Source organism: Poromitra crassiceps (genome assembly GCF_964638095.1).
Source record: "Poromitra crassiceps genome assembly, chromosome: 16".
Taxonomy (NCBI): domain Eukaryota; kingdom Metazoa; phylum Chordata; class Actinopteri; order Beryciformes; family Melamphaidae; genus Poromitra; species Poromitra crassiceps.
The window spans coordinates 19,693,883-19,713,705 of record NC_139645.1 but is presented as its reverse complement, the minus strand read 5'-3'; the positions used below and the strand labels follow the sequence as shown (position 1 = coordinate 19,713,705).

General features: G+C 44.5%; 1 protein-coding gene across 5 annotated transcripts in view; it reads left to right on the top strand.

Annotated features, from left to right (window-relative positions):
• fhod1 (formin homology 2 domain containing 1) overlaps nt 1-19,823 on the top strand; it is a gene marked incomplete at its 5' end in the record, with an annotated part of 97,995 nt that overhangs the window by 63,534 nt on the left and 14,638 nt on the right. Inside the window, 8 exons of one of the 5 annotated variants that reach the window (XM_083652996.1) lie at nt 6,448-6,537; nt 8,356-8,382; nt 9,120-9,170; nt 11,517-11,653; nt 15,457-15,513; nt 16,804-16,950; nt 17,849-18,018; nt 18,877-19,485. In XM_083652996.1, coding sequence (XP_083509122.1) covers nt 6,448-6,537; nt 8,356-8,382; nt 9,120-9,170; nt 11,517-11,653; nt 15,457-15,513; nt 16,804-16,950; nt 17,849-18,018; nt 18,877-19,485 — 1,288 coding nt within the window. Of the gene's footprint in view, nt 1-6,447; nt 6,538-8,355; nt 8,383-9,119; nt 9,171-11,516; nt 11,654-15,456; nt 15,514-16,800; nt 16,951-17,848; nt 18,019-18,876; nt 19,486-19,823 lie in introns of all 5 variants that reach the window. The other 4 variants (XM_083652995.1, XM_083652994.1, XM_083652997.1 and 1 more) reach the window with 4 other exon arrangements.

The following is a 19,823-nucleotide window of genomic DNA, read 5'->3' as shown; positions in this document are numbered from 1 at the left end:
GTGTGTCTGTGTGTCTGTGTGTGTCATGCATGTGCTTACTCTTACTGCAATCGTTTTCAACAAACTTATTAGTCAGCTGATCATCAACAGCTGATTATATTGGCTGACCTGGACCAGAAATGGCTGCAGCTGCTCTGATTGGACAGAAAGACTCCATCTAAGATTGTGTCTGGTTGGCTCACCTGGTATAGAGCGCGCACCACTAAGGCTTAGTCCTTCGCACGGCCGACCCGGGTTCAAGTCCGACCCGTGGTCCTTTGCCGCATGTCAGCCTCTCTCTCCCCACCTTTCCTATCTGCCTAACGACCTGTCGAATAAATGGAAAAATGCCCCCCCAAAAAATTTCTTTCAAAAAGATCTAAACACAATCGGACTTCATGTTCTTTACCGGTGTCCTTTTCTAGTCCTATTCTGCCTATTTATAGTTTCACAACATAATAGTTCCATCAGCTGTTCAGAGGCTGCTTGAGACCGCTTGGGTCCTTTATTTTGGTTTTTAAATCAGCGGTGACTTCAGTTCCACCTGGCATTTACAAGTCTTCAGCAGTCTGGGTCAGTACTCAGTAGGTGTGGTCCGGTCCGGTCCGGTCCGGTCCGGTCCTGGTCAAAGCCTCTTTGCCGCTCGATCCATTCCTGACCAAGTATAGAGCCTCTGACTGCAGAGCCCACGGCCTGTTTGACTTGGAAAGCTCTGCTCTCTTAGTTCAACATGAAGGAATGCTTTCCTCTGCTGCCCCAACCACATGTCGCTGTTTGGACCAAGCAGAACCACACAAACGTGTGTGTGTGTGTGTGTGTGTGTGTGTGTGTGTGCGCGTGTTAGTGTGTGTTCGTGTTAGTGTGCATGCGTGCGTGTGCGTGTGTGTGTGTGTGTGTGTGACGCACGCAATAATGCATGTTCAGTTTATCTACAAGTGTGTCATAGCAGAAAGGCCAGAGTGTGAGTTGCAGCTGCTCCCCTGCTGGCCAACTACAGCAACAAGACTTTCCCTATTGGATCAATAAACAACAATTTTCTTTTTTTTAACACGTTCACTGCCAATGACGAGTTGACTCGTCAAACACAATCCAACCGTTCACTGCCAATGACGAGTTGAGACGTCAAAAAAAAAAAAAAAAAATTTTGACGGTGCTACGTGGATCAATGCCCCCCACGTCTCCTATAAAAATATTGGAAGTATTGAATGTGTATAATCTATTTTACCGACCAACTAAGTGGCGACAGTGCTCTCCCGACAGAGAGAAAGCCAACCAAAAACAGCCGCGGGAGGAAGCCATTCTCAAGGAAATGGCTTGGCGATTTTACAGTCATCAGTCACCAGACTCGCCCGAGAGCGGCCGCGCCAGCAGCAGCACACCGAGAGCGGAGAGCGGTGCTGGCGTGGGGGATTGCAAATTTGCATAATAGATTATGGGTGAAACACACTTTGAAACACCCGCAGAAAGGCCAGAATCGCACGCATTCCGAAAACCCAGAAACGAACGAGCCTCATTCTCATACTGTAGGCGAAAACGCTTTCACGCTGCTGCACACGGGCGCACAACGGTGGGGGGTTCCAAAAATAGACTGGGTGGGCAGCATAAAGCCTAGAATCGCACAAAGCTTCATCAAAGCTCTCAACCGAAAATCCAAGAAACGATTGAGCCCCATCCACAGTCCACACTCGCCACACTCGCCGACGAGGGGCCGCCAGAGAGGGAGGCTGCTCACTGCTCAGACAGGCAGGAGAAACTGGCTTGTGACAAATGCCACCAGACACGCCCACGGAGGGAGGAGTTTGAAGGAGAGGGTGTTCAGAACTATATTGTTCAGATGTCTGATCTCTCACTGATGCCAAAAATAAATGGTTAAAGTGACTGTTCTGCCTGTTTGATTGAATTTCACAAAACTGCGATTATCTCAGCTTCCTGTCTCAGACGCTGAAACCATGCTGTACTCAACGGCTAATATCTACATAACTACTAACTCTACAAACTAACTCTTTTAGACAGAGAAAGCACACATTCTATTAGTACTTTTGTGAACTTTGTGTTCACAAAGTCCAAGCAGAAAATTATCCTCGGCTCTTGTAAAATGAGCCAGAATCCTCAAAAAACGGCTTGGCAGAAGCTACCTACAGTAAAAAAAAAAAACGGCTGGCAGTGAATGTGTTAATAAATAAATAATAAATTTATTTATTTTAATTTATTTATTTTATTTATTTTCATTTAACCTTTATTTCACCAGGTAGTCACTTGAGATCAATGAGCTCTTTAATATGATAATGATGATAATAGTAAGAATAATAAACTTTTTTCAATTAGAGTTTACAAAATCAATCAAATCAAAGCAAAAGGCCAGTAAAAACATTAAAAGCACCACTAAAAGATTGGAACTGAGTGTCAAAATCAGTAAAAGACAAAATTCAGCATTTTTCTTTTGATGCACTGATATTTGATGTACTGTAGTGTGGTACCATACTGTGTAGTTACTGTGATAAACACTATATGGGGAATAGTGAGTGAGGGAATGAGTCAACCCTTCCAAACCAGCTTCTGCCTCTCTGTCTGCTTCTGGGTCTGGGTCTTGCTCTTGGGTCTGGGTCTTGCTCTTGGGTCTGGGGTTCTGATTTTGGGGTTCTTGGTGTTGGTTTACAGACTGTCCTCTCATTTAACCACTGCTACCCCCTCTCTCCCCATCTCTCCCTCCCTCCCTCTCTCTCTACCCCCTTGTCTCTCCCTCCCTCTCTCTCCCTCTCCCCATCTCTTCCTCTCTCTCTCTCCCTCTCTCTCTTTCTTCACGGTGTGGTTCTTCACCTCCAGGAGTCGTTCTTTCCTCAGTCACCACATGTCGGCTCTGGGTCTGAGCAGGAAGTCCAGATTGTTCTGCAAAGCGAGCTCCATCTGTGAGGAGCCTCCAGCCGGCAGGTCTGTAACACAGGCTGACCTCAGACCAGCAGATAATGGCTTCCTCTCCGTCCTCGGCTCCCATCTTTTCCACACATTCTCTGTCAAGTTTCTCTGCTGCTTCTCCATCTGAACTTTGGTTTGGTCACATGGTGCAGGTTGATCATTCAGGGGCTGTGATTGGTCAGGATTAATGGAACAGCGTTTATTATGGCGTAACAATACCTACTTATGCTGCATTCCGCTGGGGGTGACTTCACTCCCGAGTTGACCGCGTTCCAGTAAAACAGTTGGAAAACCAGGCAGCGTTAGCTCTAGCCAGACTAGCCATTGTTAGCAATAACAGTTGATAACAACGCATTACACGGTATTTTGCACATAGAAAAACCGTAGCAACATGCCCACAGATAGAAGTTAGACAGTACTGTGTGTATGACTGATTTAATTAGCAACAATTAAGACAGAAGTGCTAATAAACAGTGCAATACTACAGCTTTCACGACTGTTGCTGCAGGAGCTGCCATCTTGGATTTTGATGTCGGGGTTGGATGAGGTTTCCCCCGACTTTCCAAGTAGGAAATCCCAGTTCAGGTGACATCACAGGGGGCGTGCCCGTCTGTGAACTGGGAAATTACAAATGATTACCTACAAATATGCCCAAATAACATGTTTATTAATGGAAACATAAACATGTGATGTATATAGATACATCGCATGTATCTATATACAGGAGACAGGAGTCACTTCACAGCTATCTAAGCTAGTCTCTCAAGCCAGTCTATCTCCTCCACAATCTTCCAATACTCCGAAGACAGTCTGTACTTTAGTCTGTTAAAATTCGGCCAGAGGAAGTTGTCATCTTCCAAAGAAAACGATGCTTCAGACTATTCGACCAATCACAACACATGCAAACAAGTGATTGGAGAAATTAGTGGACGTGCCCGCCTTCAGCGGATGCCCTCCCTTATTTCCATTTTGACCACCTTATTTGCAAATTGCGGGGGCCAACGTGTCTGTTTTAAGAGACTATAAGCCATCTACAGTATGTCTTTTAAACCACAGGTAGTTTGACCCTGCTGGCTTCCCATAGGCCTGAGCAGACATGACAATACTTACAATACATTTAAAAACATCTAGTGGAGCGTTGGCTATCAGGAGTGAGCCAGCAGAGCGAGATCCTTTCAAACGCTTTTTAATGCATTTTATTTTCTCTGTGTGGTTTTGGGTTCTACACTTATGGTCCTGTAGATGGCAGCGTGAACACATCAACACACACACAGTCGCTTTAAATCTTTACTTTATAAAGCTTTGTGCTTAATAAATTCCATTAAGGCCAAATTATAGTTCTGTCACACAGTATGAGTTTCACTGTGACCTCTTCTGTTGTTACTTCTGTGTGAGCATATCTCCACGCTGCCATCTAGTGTTTGGATGCTTTACACACAGAATTGTGCAGAATACTGGCACTGGAGACTAGGGCTGGACGATATATCGAATATACTCGATGTATCGCGGCTTGTGCCACGTGAGATGTAGAAATTAGGGATGGGCATCGAATTTCGAATTTTCGAATAATCGTTGTTATTATCAAGGTCGACTTTTATTATTGAAATTCGAAATTCGAAAAAAAAAAAATTTTTTTTTTTTTTTTTTTTTAGTGAAATGTTGCATTGTCTCCCCTGATTCTAAGTATAGTCAAATCGCTTGGTTTGAGCAAGTAAAACAATTTTTATAAGCATTTTAAGCAAGGTTTATGGAAAAATGAATGGCGGATGAAATCCCATGAAGAGGGAGAGGGGGTGACTTTGGCACCCCTTTGGCACTCAGACCTGAGCCTACTAAATATTTAATGAACCACTCATGATTGTCAAAACTGTTTTTTATTTTCGAAAATGTCAATGTCATGTAACATGTTCTTTACTTCAGTGGTGCAATGCTTGTTTGAGCTAAAAATCCACAGCAGAAGCTTTTTATATTAATTAATAAAGCCGTAGACTTAGAATCAGGGGAGACAATGCAACATTTCACTCAAAAAAAAAAAAATTTTTTTACATTTTTTTTTTTTTTTTTGAATTTCGAATTAAATTCGAATTTGGCCAGCGAATTTCGAATAGTGTTTTTGCTAGAAATGCCCATCCCTAGTAGAAATGACTATATCGTGAACATTCGAGTATAATTGTCACGCATTGTTTATAACTTAAGCCGCCGGCATGACTCGCTTCACGTTTCCTCTTGTCAGCTCTCTCTTTCAAGGGAGAGCTCTGTCACACTCAGGAAGGGAGGGGGAATCACATGGATACGTCAAACGCGTCAAACCGCGTCAGACACACCCGTCCTTAACCTATGTGCGATTCGAAATCACGCGTCCGCACAATAGGTCAATGGTCCGCACCTATGGTCCGCACCAACCCAAGGAGGCGCAGCTAGCGAAACATGGCCGCCTCCACTGTGGCTGTTGACAGTTTCAAAGTATAACAAAACAACCACTATTGCGATTTGCAATACATGTCCCGCAAGGTTTCTGAGATTAGGGGAAAGTCTGAGCTGGCGTTACGCTAAACCAACGTGGGGAGGAGGCAGCGGATTTGTTTGGCGTTAACGTTAGCTGTTGTGATGGGGGCTAACGTTAGCTAGCTGGTTGTGGCTACCTAGTTCAGCAAGCAGCGCTCCACAAGCTTATTGTGACCAAAATCCCCGCATTTAAAGCACTTCATACTCCCAGAGCTGGCGTAAACCATAGAGAACCTCATGCATTACTCAAAATGAAACGTCCAGGGTTTGTGTCTCCGGTCTCCAAAAGCAGCTAACGTTACATGCAAGCTAACGTAGCTAGCTGCAGGGCTGTCATGATCTATCAGGAAAACGAATGCGCACATATGTTGCCGTCATGCCAATAAGAGTCTAAATGTAATTTTTTATGTTTTATCTGCAGACTAAGCAGCTAGACTTTCGGTTCTATAAAAGCCATTATTTTTTGTATTGACTATTGAGTGATACACTTTACTAAAACAATCATATTAGGCTATATCAGAATAGTGATGTCAGATTTGCGTAGGTCAGAGCTATGGAATATTAAATCATCCATCTTTGCTCACTATCTGCCCTTCTTATTTTTTTATCCCAGGTGTGCATAAAATACAGGTTAAGAACTTATGGAAAAGTCATGGAAATCCATTGGTCAAAATGTGTATGAACCCTGAAGGGTTAAATTGAGCATTTATGAGAGATTTCAAAAATATCGAGATATATATCGTGTATCGCGATATAGCCGAAAAACATTGCGATATTCTTTAGAGGCCATATCGCCCAGCCCTACTGGAGACCATTGCAGCGTAGCGCGGGTTCAAACACACACACACACACACACACACACACACACTGAGTGAGTTCACCTCCCTTATTTTGGAAGCCAGTCTCAATGGAATGAACTGACCGGAAACAATAATGTTTGGAAACCAGATTCTCTCTCCCTCCCTTCTTGGCCATTCACTCAAACTCTCCCTCTGTGTGTGTGTGTGTGTGTGTGTGTGTGTGTGTGTGTGTGTGTGTGTGTGCATGCAGTCTGTCTCCCACAGACCTTTCTAACCAGGAGAAGTCGTCCCAGTTGGTCCCGGAGCAGCCCAGCAAGACAGAGAGCAAAACCAGTCTCAAGTAAGTAAATCAGATAGTGGAATAAATTATGTATAATAACCATGTTAACGTTGCTTTTATGACCATTTTAAAGCTATTTATGGCAGTAACCATGTTGGACTAGCTAGCTACAGTATGGTAACTATGTTAAAGTAGTAACCATGCTAAATTAATGATGGTAACTACAGTACTTTAAAGCTGCATTAGGCAGTTTTAAGCAACATCAATGGAACGTTAACCATTAGCAACATAGCAGAGAGTAGAACCTCAATGACCCTTTTTTGTGTGCTTTGATTGGCTAGTTATGTTCTAGCCTAACCCTGATTTGTTGTTCTTTGTCAGACATACAACAAAAAATACAGTATGATGAAATAATATTGCTTACTGCAGCTTTAATGTAACTTTTTTTTAAAGTTAATGTAGCTATGGTAACTATGTTACAGTAACTATAGTAACCATGTTTGTGTCTGTGTAAAGATTCAGTTTAATATTGTAATTCAAAATCATAAATGGAAGATTTTGCGTTGTTTAAAATAAATTGTTGCCCTGCAGATAGATGCACAGTTAAGATTCCAAACAGTTTCTTTTTTCTTTTTCTTTTCATTTCGAGGTACAGCTATGTGTAAGAATCAGATATGACTTATCATTACTGACACCAGTGGCTGTTAGAATAACTGCAGTCAGCAATCTGTTGCTCGCACTCTGTCAGCCGCAGCGAGCAGCGGCCAAAGCAGTGACGTGAAATACACGAGATGGATCTAGCATTGGTTGCTAATGTTGGTTAGCTCGCTCATAAACTCATTTACAAACGCCACCTAGTCAATTTACCAGCCAGAGTCTGGATGAATTAACGGACGTGATCCACACAAGGCAGTTGGCATTAGCGGAAGATAACGTCAGCTAATTCATCCCGTGGCTGATCTGGCTGGTAGATTAGCTAGCTATGTTAGCTAGATAGCAATTAATCTGCGTCAGCGAGAAAGCTAAGGTTATGTAACATTAGCCAACTAAAACCACAATATCACAATATATTTGTCACAGTCATTTTGTGTGTCACTTTTGGCTCCAATACCAGCCATTTATTCTGGTAACACAGAGTGGAATCAGGTCTTCTGTAGACAGTTTCATGGTAAAAAGCTAACAACAAGCTACACGCTAAATAAGACAACAGGCTAACAAGCTGAAACAATGAAAGAAATGACTTTGTTTTGATCCCCAAAACCAAATAAAGGTCCCTCCATGAATCAAAGGTTTTCCCTCAACGTCGGTCACATGGCTTCTCAAATGCTGTTTGAAAAAAGAGAACTGGCTCGACGCACGCTTCACTTCCGTGTTTGACACAAGACTTAACGACATTATTTTTGTGTCTATTCTATTCCAGTTTGTGTGTCGATGGTCAGTTACGTTATGCCATGAGCTCAAAACGTCTTAAAGATTGTCAATGGCATGACGTAAGTAACCCTCGACACAAACTGGAATAAAATAGACAAAAAATAAAGTAGTTTTGGCCTGTTTTTCGCTATGATTTGACCTGTGTTACTACATGTATAGGACCAGAAGGGGGGGTGCAGCCTACTGTCACACACAGAAGTGTCAGGTCCATAGAGCCTATTGAATGAAAACCCTGTCTCTCTCTCTCTCTCTCTCTCTCTCTCTCTCTCTCACCATCATTACATCTTTTCTTTCATTCATTAATCGCTCCTTTTCTCTCTCTTTGCTGCTGCTGCCCCCCTACCAACACTCCCCCCTCTCCCCTCTCCTCCTTTCCTCTCTCCTCTCCACTCTCCTCCCCTCCTCCTCCCCGCTCCTCTCCTCTCCACTCCTCCTCTCCTCTCCCAGCTCTGGGGAGGATGACCTGGTCTTCTGGTAAGTAGACTGTCTCTTCCTTTTCCTCCTCTTCCTCTCACTGCCGGAGTCATGTAATGGAAGGAGAGAGAGAGAGAGAGAGGTACAGAGACTCTCTCTCTCTCTCTCTCTCTCTCAACTCTCTTTCCACCTTGGAGGAGTCCAGAGAGGATGTGTGGGTGTCATCCAGTTCAGAAACTTTTGGGGGTCCAGTTCAGAGTGTGTTTGTATGGGAAGGTGGTTATTCCTCTTAAGTGTGCGTGTGTGTATGTGTGCGTGTGCGCTTGTGTGTGTGTGTGTGTGTGTGTATGTGTGCGCTTGTGTGTGTGTGCGTGCGTGCGTGTGGTGGTGGTGGTATGCTGTCCAGCTGTGAAGATGTGTGTGTGGTGGGGGAGTTTGTCCAGGTCAGTGTGTGTCAGGGTTCCCACAGGTCCTTAAAATCTTTGATTTTGTCTAAGAATATAAATTATCTTTATTTGTCTGCGAGCTTCTGTAAAGCTGATAGTTCTCATTATAAACATTCTCAGTGTTGTAACAGTAATTCACCGTGATCCATGTCTCAAACTAGGCTGTGTTGGCTCCTTGAATTTGAGGGATTTGGGCCTGGAAAGTGCTTAGTTAGTCCTTGAATTTGATCTTTAAGAAGGTGTGGGGACCCTGTTCAGAAGTGTGTGTTGTCCAGTTCTGTGTGTGTGTGTGTGTGTGTCTGTGTGTGTGTGTGTGTGTGCTCCAGCTCAGAGTGTGTGTTCTCTCTCCAGTTCAGATGAGTGTAATGTGAATCTGGACAAGCCGGTCCTGAGGAGGTTTGAGTAAGTACTGCTGCCCGCCCCGCTGCATGCTGGGAGCTGGTGTCAGGCCCGCGGGCTCTGCTGCTTCTGTCCAGGGCCTCGGTGTGTGTGTGTGTGTGTGTGTGTGTGTGTGTGTGTGAGTGTGTGTCAGTGTGTGTGTGTGTTCAGTGGAAGAAGAACTGGGTAGTTACTAGTTAGTAGTGGTGGAGGGGGGTCAATACAGCATAGTATCATGATATTTTTTGTGGCAACATATCGTATTACATGAACACCAAGTATCACAATATTTGATTTGATAAATTGTTAAGTACATGCAACATTTATGATGAAGTAAATGCAGGAAGACATTTGGTTCTACTTATACGCCGCTGCATTTTAGAGGGAAATATTGTTTACATATTACTAGTTACTTTTCAGATCAATATTTTATATTGAAAACATTTGATCATCTTGATTAAATCCTATAATAAGAAAGCAACGTCTTGGGTATTCTCAATAACTGTCAAATTAAATGACAGACTTCAAAACCGTTTACAGTTTTCTGATATACTACTGATGTTCTAATGATACAATTGGCGGAGTGTTCCTTTAAAGTAAGATTTTGAATGCAGGAATTTTAATGGGGTATTTTTACATTGTTTTATTGCTACTTTTAGTCCAAGATGTCAGTACTTCTTCCACCACTGCTTTTAGAAAAGCTATTTTCTGCCCTGCGTTGTTGTCTCTCTCTCCTGGAGCGCCTGGCTCTATTGTGTACCTGCGGTCCAGATCTGGACAGTAGAAACTCAGAGTCTAGAATAGAATTTGAACAATGTGTTAGTGGGAAGCCTCCCCGCTGTGCCGCTACCGCAAAATGACAGCTGTGAGCCGGCAGTGAGGCGCGGAGCGAGTCGCCCGCCCACCTCAGATTATACACGCTGCCTCGTGTGGCCGCGACGGGACCCACCACCAGGGAGGGGAAAAGTACACGCATTCTTTACTTAAGTAGACGGACAGTTACTTGTGTAAAATAAGACTCCGGTAAAAGTAGAAGTACTGATTCAACTTGTTTACTCGAGTAAAAGTAACAAATTAATAAAAAATACAGGCTCTGACTCAAAGGTAAAAGTGTGAACACAGTAAAAAACAACAACACTGTTAGCATGGTGGGAGAGCAACTAGGATGTGTGTGTGTGTGTGTGTGTGTGTGTGTGTGTGTGTGTGTGTGTGTGTGTGTGTGTGTGTGCGCGTGTGCGCGCGCGCACGCGTGTGTGTGTGCGTGTGTGCGTATGTGTCTCTGGTCCAGCAGTCCATCTAGCTCTAAATATTAAAGTCATAAATCTAAGCTGTGGAGGGGGCTTTGGAGTGTGTGTGTATTGTGTGCTTGTATGCTATGGTTGTGTGTGTGTATTGTGTGCTTGTATGCTATGGTTGTGTGTGTGTGTTTTGCTTGGCTCCTGAGCCTGGTGGCTGATGGGAGTCTGATCTGGTTTCTAACTGACGGTTTGAATCCGCCTGGATCTGGTCTGCCGTGTTTTAACCCTGTGAATGCCGGTGAAATCAGCTGATCTTGGTGGAGACACAAATGAAAGTGATTGTAAAGCGTGGTGGAGGAGTGGGGGCGGGGTCAGGATGTGGCCCTTTGATCTTGTATATTTTAATGACTGATTGATTGATTGATTGATTATTGATATTGATGACTGATCCTATATGGAAAAAATTAAGAGTAAAATGAACGTGTTCATTTTTGTTTTATTCTATAAACTACTGACAACATTTCTCCCGAATTTCCAAATAAACATATTGTCATTTAGAGCATTTATTTGCATAAAATGACAACTGGTCAAAATGGCAACAAAGTGCAGTGTTTTCAGACCTTGAATAATGCAAAGAAAACAAGTTCATAATATTCCTTTTTAAACAACACGATACTAATGTTTTAACTCGGGAAGATGTACATTTTACTCAAACACAAAATTTGTAAAACCAGAGAAAATTGGTCTCTTAATTTTTTCCAGAATGTACAGTATATGAACTGTACACACAGCTTTATTACAGGTTTGTAGACTAATCATCATAACTGACATTTGTTTGAATTAAGTTTGTTACATCGGCATGTTCAGTTGCCATGTTTGTTTATGGGTTTGATTTCCCAACATAATCGCACGTGAATGCAACACTTAAGCCACCTAGGCCTGGAAGTCCCCGGATGTTCGACTTGCCCAGCGGCACCTGAACGCAGCATCTGTCTGCTTCGGCTGTGTCTCGGCCATGTTGGCTCAGTCCCACCCAGCTGCTGATTGTCGGCCATGTTGGCTCAGTCTGACCCAGCTGCTGGGTGTCGCCGCTGTTGGCTCATTCCCACCTGGCTTCCTGTTTCCTGTGCAGAGACCCCTCCTTCCTGCACAGACTGGTCGCCACGCAGGAGAAGAGGAGGAGTAAACACCGGGACACCCCGCCCACCTCTGATGACATCATCGCCCCGCGCCCGCAGCCCGCGGAGGACAGTGGCACCCCGACTGAAGGCAAGCTCACCAGATCAGAGTGTTTGCTTTAGACCAGTGCTTCTCAACCTGTGGTCCGGGGTCCATGAGGGGGTTCCAGGTGGTCCCCAGCAAATTGATGAATCATTAAAGGAACACGCCCACATTTTAGGAGATTCGCCTATTTAACATCTTCCCAAGACAAGAAGACAGATGCACTTCTCTTCTCTGTGTGTGTGTAGTAGAAAAGTAACGACCCGCCCCTAGCTAGCTTAGCACACATTGGTACTGGTTAGCCTACCCCTGTTGATAGACACTGCGGAGCGTGTCATCATTCAGAAACCACGCCCAAAATGAGGGAAAACAAACCCCCCCGCCCCAATCCTGGCGTTCTCCTATGTCGCGTGGTCGAGTGTTGCACACAAAGATCATATACTGTATACGGAAGATGAACACTCCAACTTACTTCCTTGACAGCTAGATCCACATTTTCCTTCTTGCCAATTCTCAATGGCTTCCTTGTTTTGCTCGGGAGTACAACAAAACTTTAATTGGCGTTTTTTCTTTACATTTGTGGTCTGCGCAGCCCACACACACAACAGCTTTTAGCTCTGTTTAATTCAAGGAAAATGACGCTGGTGTGTGGATATGAACGGAACTTTCCCCCGTGATGGGCGTGGCCTATTTCATTCAGTGTCTCTATTCACCTTATTCACCACGCCCACTTTTTCTCTCTTCCGCGTTCAACGCAAACGTATTTGTTCTTCCGGTTCAGTGCTAGTTGCGAAGGCCACTAGTGGCTAATAATATTAGCCACTAGTTAGTTATGTTATATGGCAGTAAAATGCCACTGAATGACCAAATTGATATAACCGTTAACCATTTCGAGTAACACTGATTCCATACGGATCACCAGCGTTAGTTTGTTGTTTATAACGTGGCTATATTCATAACGTTTCTATCTCGGATGCGTTATTTCGAATCGCACATAGGTTACGCAACCTAACATAGGTGCGCAACCTAACGGCCACTCCACTAACGTCATCTTAAGAGCACAATATCCCTGGAATGCAAGTTTAACTAAACGGTTACATGTCCTCTGCATTCTACATAAAATTAAGATATTACGGGTTGTTTTATTTTGTATGTTACATACGTATTGGCCAAGATATGTTACTTTATGGGGGAGTAATTCTGGCAGTTTAGATGCGGAGTGTGCCCAGCCATCTTGCCTGCGGAGTTTTTGGCAAGTCAAAACGGAAATACTATTACAAAATGACGTAATGCGGAAGCGTCCATGTGTGGGCAAAGAATAAGGTGAATACGAGCAAAAATGTAAAAAAGAAAAAGTGGTGTCCATACTGTTCACCTGGCGTAATCCAAATCTCCACAATCCCTGAGAGGCCAAGGTGACTTGAAAAACCACGTTTTTAGCTGAAATCTGCAGTGTAGTACATGCTGCAGGATGGTGCCTGGCAGGTACTGTAGCCTGCTATTTCTTTACTACACGCACCGAGAAGAGAAAGACATCTCTCGTCTCGTCTTACTATCTGGAAGATGGCGAATCGGCGAATCTCCAAAAGTGTGACGTGCCCCTTTAAACTTCACCATTGTTTCATTTACAAGACGTGAACACAGTTAGATGATGTACATAGTTTCTCTGTTATCTCTCTACCTACAATACAGACAGTCTGTTATCTCTCTACCTACAATACAGACAGTCTGTTATCTCACTACCTACAATACAGACAGTCTGTTATCTCTCTACCTACAATACAGACAGTCTGTTATCTCTCTACCTACAATACAGATAGTCTGTTATCTCTCTACCTACAATACAGACAGTCTGTTATCTCTCTACCTACAATACAGATAGTCTGTTATCTCTCTACCTACAATACAGACAGTCTGTTATCTCTCTACCTACAATACAGACAGTCTGTTATCTCTCTACCTACAATACAGACAGTCTGTTATCTATCTACCTTCAATACAGACAGTCTGTTATCTCTCTACCTACAATACAGATAGTCTGTTATCTCTCTACCTACAATACAGACAGTCTGTTATCTCACTACCTACAATACAGACAGTCTGTTATCTCTCTACCTACAATACAGACAGTCTGTTATCTATCTACCTTCAATACAGACAGTCTGTTATCTCTCTACCTACAATACAGACAGTCTGTTATCTCTCTACCTACAATACAGACAGTCTGTTATCTCACTACCTACAATACAGACAGTCTGTTATCTCACTACCTACAATACAGACAGTCTGTTATCTCTCTACCTACAATACAGACAGTCTGTTATCTCACTACCTACAATACAGATAGTCTGTTATCTCTCTACCTACAATACAGACAGTCTGTTATCTCTCTACCTACAATACAGATAGTCTGTTATCTCTCTACCTACAATACAGACAGTCTGTTATCTCTCTACCTACAATACAGACAGTCTGTTATCTCTCTACCTACAATACAGACAGTCTGTTATCTATCTACCTTCAATACAGACAGTCTGTTATCTCTCTACCTACAATACAGACAGTCTGTTATCTCTCTACCTACAATACAGACAGTCTGTTATCTCACTACCTACAATACAGACAGTCTGTTATCTCTCTACCTACAATACAGATAGTCTGTTATCTCTCTACCTACAATACAGATAGTCTGTTATCTCTCTACCTACAATACAGACAGTCTGTTATCTCTCTACCTACAATACAGACAGTCTGTTATCTCACTACCTACAATACAGACAGGCTGTTATCTCTCTACCTACAATACAGACAGTCTGTTATCTCACTACCTACAATACAGACAGTCTGTTATCTCTCTACCTACAATACAGACAGGCTGTTATCTCACTACCTACAATACAGACAGTCTGTTATCTCTCTACCTACAATACAGACAGTCTGTTATCTCTCTACCTACAATACAGACAGTCTGTTATCTCACTACCTACAATACAGACAGTCTGTTATCTCTCTACCTACAATACAGACAGTCTGTTATCTCTCTACCTACAATACAGACAGTCTGTTATCTCACTACCTACAATACAGACAGTCTGTTATCTCTCTACCTACAATACAGACAGTCTGTTATCTCTCTACCTACAATACAGACAGTCTGTTATCTCACTACCTACAATACAGACAGTCTGTTATCTCTCTACCTACAATACAGACAGTCTGTTATCTCTCTACCTACAATACAGACAGTCTGTTATCTCTCTACCTACAATACAGACAGTCTGTTATCTCTCTACCTACAATACAGACAGTCTGTTATCTCTCTACCTACAATACAGACAGGCATGGAGATCTGGACAAAATAAAATCTGACAATAAAAAATATTCTCAGATTTGTGTGAGAACGTCTCATCAGATGGGAGGCCGTGGCTCTAATGTGGACTAGATTAGGGTATGATTTTTCTGCCCAAATAAGAGGTTGTGGCCCCGCCCCCTTTCAGTCTAACATGACAACACACAGTCCAGTCATTCATTTTCACCATAGATGGAAAAAGAATGTGTCGACTGTCGGAGAGGCTCACTCAGTTTAGTCTACTTCTCCTTGATTGACAGCTGACCTGACATGTTCTGTACTGCTCTGATGACCACACACACACACACACACACACACACACACACACACACACACACACACACACACACACACACAGGGTGAGAGAGAGACCTATGAATGGTATTTAGCAGTGGAAGGCAGAGCCATAATGTGGGGAGTGTGTGTGTGGGTGTGTGTGCATGTCTGTGTGTGTGTGTGGGTGGGTGTGTGTGTGGGTGGGTGTGTGTGTGGGTGGGTGCAGGCCAGGCGTCCAGCAGCCTAGAGACAGAGGGACACTCTGCCTCCCAGAATGACCCAGGTAAGAGACTACATTACCCACAACCCCCTGCTTCCCTCTGCCTTACTCTCTGTCATCCTACCTCCAGCTACACTGTGTGTGAGTGTGCACGTGTGTCTAAGGAGTTTTGTGTTGCCATGTTGTAAGCAGTCTCTGTTGAGTGGAGCCAGTGGGCCCTCTGGTGGAGGGGAGGGGTTATAACATGACTGCGCTGGTCCAGGTTATTTCTGTTCAAAGTATTCCCATGATGTCACATGTATTTTGCTCCTACAGTGTGCACACAGCTCCATGGCACAGAGGTCTGTGACGTTCAGGCCCGACCCGAAACTAAGCCCGACTGTAACGCAGCATTTGAAGTCCAAACCCGACCCGAAACCCAAAATCAAAACATTCCTATAGTCAAAGCCTCGCGGTCTGTGTATTTTGGCCATTTTCTTTTCTTTTCAGAAAGAGACATTTTTAAATCCACATCAAAATCCTCAAATAAAAAAATAAAGATTGAAAGCATTTTGCTGGTAGCATCCTAAAGCATTTATAAACGTCTTGATTTTCACTTTTAATGGAAAATGAAAAAAGCCCATTTTCGTTCTTCTGTAACTACTGTGCTTCTTTCAGTACCAGAGAGAGAGACACACAGAGAGAGAGAGACACACATAGAGAGAGAGACACACACACATAGAGAGAGAGAGAGAGAGAGAGAGAGAGAGACGCAGAGAGAAAGAGAGACACAGAGAGAGAGAGACTTTTCCATGCTCAGTAGTGTGACACAGAGCTTCAGGAGAAAGCGAGGAGCATAACTAAGTATTGGTTCACACCAAAAGCATCTCAGAAGCAAAAACAGGCCGACTGAACCAACCGACCAGCAGTCACTCCCCAGTCTGTCTGTAGTGTGTGTTGTTGGTCTGTCTGTAGTGTCTGAGTGTGATGTTGTTGTTGTTGGTCTGTCTGTAGCGTCTGTAGTGTGTGTCTGAGTGTGATGATGTTGTTGTTGGTCTGTCTGTAGCGTCTGTAGTGTGTGTCTGAGTGTGATGATGTTGTTGTTGGTCTGTCTGTAGCGTCTGTAGTGTGTGTCTGAGGGTGATGTTGTTGTTGTTGGTCTGTCTGTAGCGTCTGTAGTGTGTGTCTGAGTGTGATGTTGTTGTTGTTGGTCTGTCTGTAGCGTCTGTAGTGTGTGTCTGAGTGTGATGTTGTTGTTGTTGGTCTGTCTGTAGCGTCTGTAGTGTGTGTCTGAGTGTGATGTTGTTGTTGTGTGTCCAGCAGCGTCTGTCTGTAGTGTCTGAGTGTGTTGTTGTTGTTGTGTGTGTCCAGCAGCAGCGCCTGTGCAGCGTCAGTGCAGCACTCTGTCCAGTGACAGGAGGTTCCTGCTGGACATGCTGTACTCCAAGCCCTCTGCTGCCCCTGTGAGCCCCGCAGACACACACACCACCGAAGAAGAGCCAGGGGACTTCCTGCCTGCTGGTGAGTGTACACACACACACACACACACACACACACACACACACACACACACACACACACACACAATCCAAGCCCTCTGCTGCCCCCCTGAGCCCCCCAGACACACGGCTAATCATGTCCCCATCTAGCACAGAAGCGGTGATAAAGTTGCAGACTGTATTGTGTCTCCGTGGTGTCTTCCACACAGCACACCTGCCTTAATTAGGACGGCACGGTGGTGGATCAGTGGTTAGCACTGCTGCCTCACAGCAAGTAGGTCCCGGGTTCGAACCCTGGTCCATCCCAGGTCCTTTCTGTGTGGAGTTTGCATGTTCTCCCCCTGTTTGTGTAGGTTTCCTCCCACCATCAAAGGCATGTATGTTAGGGTTAATACTGCTGTCAGTGTGTGTGAGAGGCACTTGCAAATTCTAACTGGAATTCCAAGGGACAGCAGTTCCATCTGGCTAACATTGGCACATTTACAGTAATGTTCAGTAATGTGCATTATCCCTCAAATCAATCAATCAATCAATCAAATAAAGGGGTTCCTGAGATGTGAAGGGAGGTGATGCTGTGCACTTGGTTTAGCACCAAAAACTACCACTAGGTGCTGCCAAACTACTTACAGGGACTGCAGGAAGAATAGTCTGAATAGTCAGACTAATGGGGATCCATAATAAACAATTACATTAAAATAATTGTAAACAATAAGAAATTATAAGAGCTTGCTAGAAATGGTTCCAACACCCCTAATTGCTCAGTTGCTCATACTCATTGCCCACTGCAGATAAATGTTGCCTCATAGAACATTTCTCACTGCTGTAATGTCACCAGCAACACACTGGAGCAGAGTCATGTCTGCTTTGTGGGTTGTGGAAGTGGAGCTGGAGTGAGAGGTCTCTCCATGTTTCCCTCTCAGGTGGAGACCTTGGTGGCGTGGGTCGGCTGGCGGAGCGTCTGTCCAGCCTCAAAGCACGGTCGGGCGAATCGTCCGCCCCCAGCGAGGACAGCGCCTCCCGCAGGGCCGAGCTGGAAGGGCTGGGGGGGTCGGCCCAGGCGGCCCGGGCCAGACTGGCCGAGGAGCAGCAGGTCAGTTGTCAGATGATGATGTGAAGCTTATAGAGTTCTGCAGGAATGAGTCCTAAAAGCCCCAAGTTAGCACTTCCTGGTTCCCTCGTCTAGAACTCAATGGGCTTTTTATATGATGCCTGAAATAAGGTGTTCAGCAAAATAATCTTCACAACACCACTTTTATGATTTCTGAAGCGTTTTTTTTTTTTTTTTCAATAATATTTTTATTTAATTTTTGAATTTTGCAAGACAAGACAACGACAAAAACAAAAAAGACAGGGCAGCTCAGACACTTCACAAGTTAGCAAAAACATAGATGTGGACAACAGTAAAGGAAAGGATGGACAAATGAATGAGAATACAATAAAATAAATTAAATTAAATTAGATGTACAAGGCAAGAATCAAGAATCAGGTGGCAATATCACTTCGGTTGAGGTATCCAATAGTCAGTGTCTCTGCTAGGTTAGGGTCAATATAATTCAAATAAGGCTCCCATACTTTATAAAAGACATCGGTTGTTGAGTGCAGCATACATGTCATATTCTGAAGCGTTTTCTGAAAATCGTGATTTAAAAAAAATTCATTTATACTCCAAAAATCATCAAAGTGGTGTTCATTTCTGAATATTATTTTTGCGGAACACAAAGATTGCAGTTTCATAAACTTTTGTTAACCACAGACCTTATTTCAGGCAAATAACCAAAATCCCCATACAAAAAATCCCATTGACTTCCCTACAAGGGAACCCGCACGATGCTAACTTCTGCGTTGGCCTACAAAAATGTTGTCATCCCTGCGCCACTGCAAGTCTAAACTGATGCGTGCAATGTAATGTATTGTAATATATAATATAATTATAATGTGATTGGAACAGCAGAATCGCCACATCCGGCCTCAGTACAGCATCGACGCAGAGAGCCACTCGCGGCGCCTGGAGACGACCCAGATGACCCCGCTGGGCCCCGGGGGTCCGGCTGACACCTGGCAGCAGCTGCAGCCCAGCGGCTCCGCCCTGCGCATCAAAGACCTGGACTTCTCCGACCTGCAGGACGACGAGGACGTGGACGTGCTGGACATGGACACCTTCTCGCCCACCACCTCCTGCTCGGGGATGCCCCCTCCTCCTCCTCCTGTCCCCGGCATGGCTCCGCCCCCTCCCCCTCCCCCTCCTCCTCCACCCCCTCTTCCGGGGGCTCCGGGAGGCATGGCTCCGCCCCCTCCTCCCCCTCCTCCTCCTCCTCCTCCCCCCGGCGCTCCTCCCCCTCCCCCCACGGTGTCGGCGTCCTCCTGGCAGAAGAAGAAGAAGACGGTGAAGCTGTTCTGGAAGGAGCTGAAGCAGCCGGACAGCCTGGGGGACAGCGCCCCCCGCAGGTGTCGCTTCGGCCGGGGCACGGTGTGGGCTCAGCTGGACAAGGTGGCCGTGGACACCACCCGCCTCGAGCACCTGTTCGAGTCCAAGGCCAAGGAACTGGCCGTCATCAAGGTAACCAGGCTCTGTTTTAGCCAAGCGGCATCTTCCGGTGCTGAGAAATGAAGCCGACAGCTGCAGTTCCCTAAATAACCACTTGAGGCTGGCTGCAAAAGCGAGCCAACCCCCATAAACCCCCATTATAAATGCCTCAATTTAGAGCAGAAATAAACATGTTTGCAGCCTGGTACAAACCGTTTTGGTCACTATAGCTAATCTCTAATCATCCATGACAACTGTACGGGTGGTGAATTTTTTATATAACTCACTAATTAAAATGTCAAAGTTATGCATAATTAAGGGCGTGGCTGCTTTGAGTGACAGGTGGCTACATTAGCTGCTAGCTGTCTGCT